Below are 7779 nucleotides of genomic sequence, written 5' to 3'. Positions count from 1 at the left end.
CACACCTTTCACCCCGCCCGGTAAGGCTGGAGGTGGTTCGCGCTCCACGGCCTATCTAACTGCCGATCGTCCTCATCCTCCAAATAATACGCGCCCAAGCGGAGCTTTTCGATGATTTTGAAGGGACCTGCCCACGGAGCTTCAAGCTTGCCGACGTCGCCGACCGGCTTGACTTTCTTCCAGACAAGGTCGCCGACCTGGAATGATCGGGGGATGACGCGCCGGTTGTAGTTTTGCTTCATCCGTTAATGGTACGCCATCAGCCGAACGGATGCCTTGGCACGCTCTTCGTCGACCAAATCCAGCTCCATATTCCTCCGCTCGGCGTTGCCTTCATCATAACACTGGACCCGGATGGACTCAACGCCGACCTCAACCGGAATGACCGCTTCACCTCCGTACACCAGATGAAAAGGTGTAACGCCCGTTCCTTCCTTAGGAGTTGTTCGGATGGCCCATAAAACGCTCGGCACTTCATCTGGCCAACTTCCTCCCAAGTGGTCGAGCCGAGCGCGCAGGATACGGAGAATTTCCCGGTTGGCCACTTCAGCTTGACCGTTGCTCTGAGGATAGGCCACGGATGTGAAATGTTGCTCAATGTCGTAGCTCTTGCACCAATCCTCTAACATCTTCCCTGTGAACTGCCGCCCGTTGTCGGACACTAGTCGACGAGGGATGCCGAAACGACAAATGATGTGTTGCCAGATGAATTTTTAACCATTTGTTCAGTGGCTCGGCTTCCACCCATTTGGAGAAATAGTCGACCGCCACTAGTAAAAATTTCCTTTGTCCGGACGCCATCGGAAATGGACCGACAATATCCATTCCCCATTGGTCGAACGGGCATGAAACACTTGACGCCTTCATTTCTTCGGCCGGTCGGTGGGAGAAGTTGTGATACTTCTGGCATGAAAGGCAGGTAGATACTGTCCGAGCGGCGTCTGTTTGTAAAGTTGGCCAAAAGTATCCGGCCAAGAGGATCTTCTTGACCAATGAGCGCCCGCCCGGATGACCCCCGCATGATCCTTGATGTACTTCCTGGAGGATGTAAGCTAAGTCCTCCGAGCTTACACATTTCAACAATGGGCGCGAGAAAGCTTTCTTGTAAAGCTGATCTCCAATGAGTGTAAACCGACCGGCTCTTCTCCTGAGGAGTCGGGCTGCATATTCATCGGAGGGTATGGTGCCCGAACGGAGGAATTCTATAATAGGTGTCCTCCAGTCGCTTGGAAACGTGAGGCCTTGCATCCGATTGACGTGTGCCACCAGCAGTACTTTTTCAATTGGTTGCTGAATGGCAACTGGTGTTATTGAACTTGCGAGTTTGGCTAAGTCATCTGCTGCCTGGTTCTCCGTTCGGGGGATCTTTTGAACAAGGACCTCTCGGAAAGTGGCTTTGAGTTTTTCAAAGGCTTCAGCGTAGAGCTTAAGCCGAACACTGTTGATTTCAAAGGTACCAGAAAGTTGCTGAGCAGCCAACTGTGAATCCGAATAGAGTGTCACCCGACCAGCCCCTACATGCCGTGCTGCCTGCAATCCGGCTATGAGGGCCTCATACTCTGCTTCGTTGTTGGTAGCTTTGTAATCCAGCCGGACGGATAGGTGCATCTTCTCTTCTTGAGGTGAGAGCAGTAATATTCCAATCCCACTCCCGAGCCGAGTGGAGGACCCATCCACATATATTCTCCACGCAGCTTCCGGCTCTGGCCTTTGCACTTCGGTCACAAAATCAGCCAGGGACTGGGCTTTGATCGCCGAGCGAGGCTGATATTGGATATCGAATTCACTTAATTCGGTCGTCCACTTGATGAGCCGTCCGGACGCTTCTGGATTCAACAGTACTCTTCCGAGTGGACTGTTCGTCCGGACAATGATGGTGTGAGCCAAGAAATACGGTCGAAGGCGCCGAGCGGCTAGAACCAAAGCAAAGGCCAACTTCTCGAGCCCGGTGTAACGAGATTCAGCATCTTTCAAAATATGGCTTAGAAAATACACCGGCTGCTCTTCATCGCTCGCCCTCACAAGTGCTGAGCCTACAGCATGCTCAGTTGACGACAGATACATATAAAGTGACTCACCCCCGATCGGCTTGGCCAGTACAGGCAGGGAATTTAGATATGTTTTCAACTCTTCAAATGCTTGGTCACATTCTTCATCCCACTGGAACTTGGTAGCCTTGCGCAGAATCTTGAAGAATGGAAGGCTCCGGTCGGCGGTTTTGGAGATGAATCTAGACAAAGCAGTTATTCGACCGGTCAACCTTTGCACTTCTCTTGTATTTCTTGGGGGCGGCATGTCTTGCAGAGCTTTCACCTTGCTGGGATTTGCTTCGATTCCCCGCTCGGTCACTATGTACCCCAAGAAACGCCCTCCTTTGGCTCCGAACAGGCATTTCTGGGGATTTAGCTTGATTCCGTATTTGCGCAGCGTTCGGAAGGTTTCTTCCATATCCTTGAAAAGATCGGCCGCTCGGGCGGATTTAATAAGAATGTCGTCCACGTAGACTTCCAGATTTCGCCCTATCTGCTCCCTGAACACTTTGTTCATCAAGCGTTGATAGGTGGCCCCTGCATTCTTTAATCCGAACGGCATCACATTGTAACAATACGTGCCGTCGGCAGTCACAAAGCTAACCTTTTCTTGATCTTCGCGGGCGAGCGGCACCTGATGATAGCCTTGGTATGCGTCGAGCATGCAAATCAATTCACAACCGGCTGTAGAGTCCACCAGCTGATCTATTCGGGGCAAGGGATAAAAATCCTTGGGGCATGCTTTGTTCAAGTCCTGAAAGTCGATGTAGACTCTCCACTTGCCGCCCGGCTTGGAGACTAATACCACGTTGGCCAGCCAGCTCGGGAACTGCACCTCGCGTATGTGGCCGGCCTCCAGAAGTTTTTCTACTTCCGCCTGGATAATGGCATTCTGCTCGGCGCTGAAGTCCCTTTTTCTCTGCTTCACTGGTCGAGCCTCCGGTCGGACATGCAACTCATGTTGCGCTAGGCTCGATGAAATTCCGGGCAACTCATATGTCGATCAGACGAAAACATCATGATTTCGTTGGAGGCATTGGATCAGCTCCTCCTTCTGCCCCTCCAGATCAGAAGCGATAAAAGTCGTGGCCTCCGATCGGGTCGGATGGATCTGAACTTCCTCCTTTTCATCGTAAATTAAAGCAGGAGGTTTCTCGGCTATGGCGTGTACCTCGATTCGGGGCGCCTTCCGAGCGGAGCAAGCTTCTGCTCGGACCATCTCTATATAGCACCGCCGAGCTGTTAACTGATCTCCACGTACTTCTCCTACTTTGTCCTCCACGGGGAACTTTATCTTCTGGTGGAAGGTTGAGACAACCGCTCGGAATTCGCCGAGCGCCGGTCGTCCCAAAATGACGTTGTAGGACGAGGGAGAGTCGACCACCACGAAGTTTATTGTCCTGGTCCTCCTGAGCGGCTCCTCTCCCAGTGAGGTAGCAGTCGGATCTGTCCGACCGGCTGAACCTCGTTGCCCGTAAACCCGTAGAGCGGGGTCGTCATGGGCAGTAGCTCGGCACGATCAATTTGCAGCTGATCGAACGCCTTCTTGAATATGATGTTGACCGAGCTCCCTGTGTCAACAAATATGCGGTGAACAGTATAATTTGCTATTACCGCTTTAATGAGCAGAGCGTCGTCGTGGGGCACTTCTACTCCTTCCAAGTCTCTGGGACCGAAAGTGATTTCCGGTCCACTTGCCCGCTCTTGGCTACAGCCGACTGCGTGGATCTGTAGCTGCCGGACGCCCGCCTTTCTGGCTCGGTTGGAGTCTCCCCCGGTCGGCCCGCCAGCAATAACGTTAATCTCGCCCCGGGAAGTATTGCTTCTATTTTCCTCTTCCCGCGCGGACGGGCGGGACCGTTCTCTGGATGCCCGGCGATTCTCCTGTCTCGGAGATCGGTGCCGATCGGGTGTCTGTTGATGTCGCCTCTCGGTGCGGGTCCGGTCAGCTTCATGGGTCCTTTGTCTCCTGTCGATGGGAGGAGACCGTCGTTCGGCATTCCTGGGAACGGGATTGGCCACGAAGGGAAGACTTCGACAATCCTTCGTGTTGTGCGTATTCGTCTGGTGGAAGGAGCAGAACATAGGGGTCCACCTCTTTTTTGGCTTGGGTCGAGCGGCAGCCACTTCTTGTACGTGCGACCTGGCGTGGGGGGATCGGATTGCTTCAGCTTTCGGTCCTCTAGGTGGCTGCTGAGCGGCGTGCTGTTTCCGCTCGGCATGAATAGGTGCCCGCTCGGTGGGAGTTTCCTTTTTCCGGGCGGCTTGTGCTTCTTCCACGTTTATGTATTCGTTGGCCCGATGTAGCATATGATCATAATCTCGGGGCGGCTTTCGGATGAGCGACCGGAAGAAGTCCCCATCCACAAGGCCCTGCGTGAAGGCATTCATCATCGTCTCCGATGTGGCCGTTGGGATATCCATCGCCACTTGGTTGAATCGCTGGATGTAGGCTCGAAGCGATTCTCTCGACTCTTGCTTGATGGCAAACAAGCTGACACTTGTCTTCTGATAACGCCGACTGCTAGCGAAGTGGTGGAGGAAGGCCGTTCGGAAGTCCTTGAAGCTAGTGATGGATCCGTCCGGCAACCTCCGAAACCACCGTTGAGCCGATCCCGAGAGAGTTGTAAGGAAGACGCGGCACTTTACTCCATCTGTATATTGATGGAGCGTAGCCGTGTTATCAAACTTACCCAGATGATCATCCGGGTCCGTTGTTCCGTTGTACTCGCCGATCGTCGGAGGCACGTAGTGCTTGGGTAGAGGGTCTCGTAGAATAACCTCCGAGAATTGACGATTGATCCGCTCGGGAGATGAGTCCGCTCGGGGAGCTTTCCCCTTCCTGTCATCCCGCCTTGGCATTTCGTCTGAAGAAGAGCCTCTATCTCTTCGAGCTGGTGCGGCTTCAGGGGTGCGAAATAAGGCCCGATGGAATGCGACGGTGGCTCGAGGTGCTTCCGCTCGGTCACCAGACACAGATGTTGCTTGTTGCTCCGGTCGTTCGGCTGATGCATTTTGTTTTTGCTCCATAAGTTTGGTGGCCCTCATCTCGACTAGAGCATCGAGTTCTTCTGTTGAAAGCGTCACGGTGTGTTGTCGTCCAGCCTCGTCCATTGTTCCTGTTCGAATGCAGGTGCGTTCCCACAGACGGCGCCAATTTGATCCTGTTCGAACCAAGGGTCAACGAACGCTGGGGATGTGGCGCTCCTTGCTGGGTCCTCGAGGGCTCCGGTGAACCTGCAGCAAAACCGAGCCGGGAGGGGTGTCCCGGCGACGGCCCTCCGACGCTTAAGTCAGGCGAGGAATAACAAGAAGGTGGTCTCCAGATCAAGATTTCTCATACCTCCGGTGAAGAAATGGAGGCCTTATATAGACCTCCCGAAGAAGCCTGGGCGCACCAATCAAAGTAACCACCTGCCTTTGACCATGCCCAGGTATGGGTCTGTCAGAAGGGCCATGCCCAGGTATGGATATGTCAGGAAGATGTCCATGAGGCCATACTGCTACTGTATCAACCTTTCCATGATGTGACGGCAAGGTCCTCCATCGTGCGATCTTGTGTACGGCCTAATCATCAGACATGCTTTAGCTGATATCCCATATCCCGAGCCGAGCGCATAGGCCGCTCGGCCCCCTTTGTACCCTCGCCCTTATCTTGGCCGAACGGACGACCCGCTCGGCCCTTCGTTTCCAGCCGAGCGGCATCCCGCTCGGCCCTTCGATCCTCCTGCCTTGGCGTCGGAAACCCAAACCCTTGGATGGGTTATGTCTAGCTCCGCTCGGACTTACTCAGCTGCTCGGCGTGGCCATTAACCGCTTAGTCAGCCCTTCATCGGTCCTCAAGCTGAGACCCTTCAAAAAATGGGTCCCCCATTCTTACCGCCGGATCACAGGCATTGATGCACCATAAGAAGACCACCAATCATCTTGAAAAACAAAAACATATAAATTATAAGATTAACTTTATTACCATCCAATATTGATATTGCATAATATATTATTTATAAATTTACCTGGTGATTTTAAAGTTCTTTGTCGGATAGCCATTGGCAAACCAAAAAGTCCTTCTGCTTTCTTGTAGTTTTCCAATTGTTTCGTGATCTTATCTTGTAAATCCTCACCTCTCACCAATCTAGATATGCACTTGTGCAAACCCTTCATCACTTCTGTATCATTTTCTATGTCAGGGTTTGAGTAAAAACACTCTGGATTCAAGAAATATCCGGCTACGTGCAAAGGTCGATGGAGTTGGATGTTCCATCTTTTGTCAATGAATTCAAAAATGTTACGATATTTCTCTTCATTATTGTTAAATGACGCAACGATAGCTTCTTTGGCCCTGTCCATTGCCTCATAAATATAACCCATAGGAGACCGTTTTTCACCGTCTACCAGTCGTAATACTTTCACCAATGGACCACCAACTTTTAATGCAAAAACCATATTTTTCCAAAAAGAAGGCATCAATATCACTTCTGCTACACGTTTTCCTACGACCTCTTTGGAAAATCGACTATTTGCCCACTTTTCAGATGTAAACATTTTTCTCAGATTTGCTTGTTGTACATGAAATCGCTTTAAAGTCAAAAAAGTGGTTGTAAAACGTGTCTTTGCGGTTCTTACCATGTCTCTCTGTCCAGTAAACTCTCTCATCATGCTCAATACTTGCAGTCTGTTGTAAATATAACCATTCACCATCAACGCCCGTTCATGCAATTTTCTAAGATGAGGAATTTTGAATATATCCTCGAGCAACAAATCTAAACAATGAGCTGCACAGGGAGTCCAGTACAAGTGTGGAAATCGGTTTTCCAAAAGACGACCTGAAAAAACAAAAACATTTAATCAAAAAAATAAAATATATAATTCAATTATTAATTGGAAGTAACAGGCTAATAGCTAACAAAAATTTAAAATATTACCTGTACTGACATTGCAGCTTGCATTATCTGTTACAATCTAAACAACATTTTTTTCTCCAATGCGATACACAAATTTAGAAAGCAACTCAAACATTTTGTCTGCTGTGTGAGAATAGCCTGAAGCATCAACTGATTCGACAAATACACTTCCTTTGGGACCATTCACTAAAAAATTTATAAGAGTTCTACCCTTTTTATCTGTCCATCCATCTGCCATGATTGTGCACCCAAACTTAGCATGATCTTCTTTATGGGATTTGAGAAGTGAGTTCATATTTGCCAACTCCTTCAAATACTTAACCCTCACTTCATGATATGATGGAGGTTTCATCCCTGATCCAAATTATCCAATAGCTTCAATACAAGGCTCAAAAGAATCATATTTAACAGCATTGAAGGGAATTCCAGCATCATACATCCATCTTGCAAATTTCTCAACTTAGCATGATCTTCTTTATGGGATTTGAGAAGTGAGTTCGTATTTGCCAACTCCTTCAAATACTTAACCCTCACTTCATGATATGATGGAGGTTTCATCCCTGATCCAAATTGTCCAATAGCTTCGATACAAGGCTCAAAAGAATCATATTTAACAGCATTGAAGGGAATTCCAGCATCATACATCCATCTTGCAAATTTCTCAACTGCAATATCTCTTAACTTATTTTTATTTTCATCAAATTGTCCTTTGATTTTTGCACGTCATTGTTTGACAATTTCATCGACATCTTTCATAAAATAAAGATTAATAGGTCCAGTTTGTTTACACTTTGTATCTTGGGTCATAGGATGGTTGTTTGAATCGGATATTGGTCATTTCCCTTTAA

General features: G+C 49.4%; 1 protein-coding gene across 1 annotated transcript; it reads right to left on the bottom strand.

Moving 5' to 3' along the window:
* Positions 1-5906: 5906 nt before the first annotated feature.
* Positions 5907-7576, bottom strand: LOC121979531. Its single transcript, XM_042531519.1, has 5 exons — positions 7369-7576; positions 7142-7285; positions 6953-6979; positions 6044-6853; positions 5907-5956 (listed from the first exon to the last, which is right to left on the bottom strand). The coding sequence occupies exons 1-5, from the start codon at positions 7574-7576 to the stop codon at positions 5907-5909; spliced, it is 1239 nt and encodes a 412-aa protein (XP_042387453.1).
* Positions 7577-7779: the final 203 nt, after the last annotated feature.

Source organism: Zingiber officinale, chromosome 5A, assembly GCF_018446385.1.
Source record: "Zingiber officinale cultivar Zhangliang chromosome 5A, Zo_v1.1, whole genome shotgun sequence".
In the NCBI taxonomy this organism is placed as follows: Eukaryota; Viridiplantae; Streptophyta; class Magnoliopsida; order Zingiberales; family Zingiberaceae; genus Zingiber; species Zingiber officinale.
Note: the sequence above shows the minus strand (reverse complement) of the source record. Positions and strands in the feature narration are given on the sequence as shown.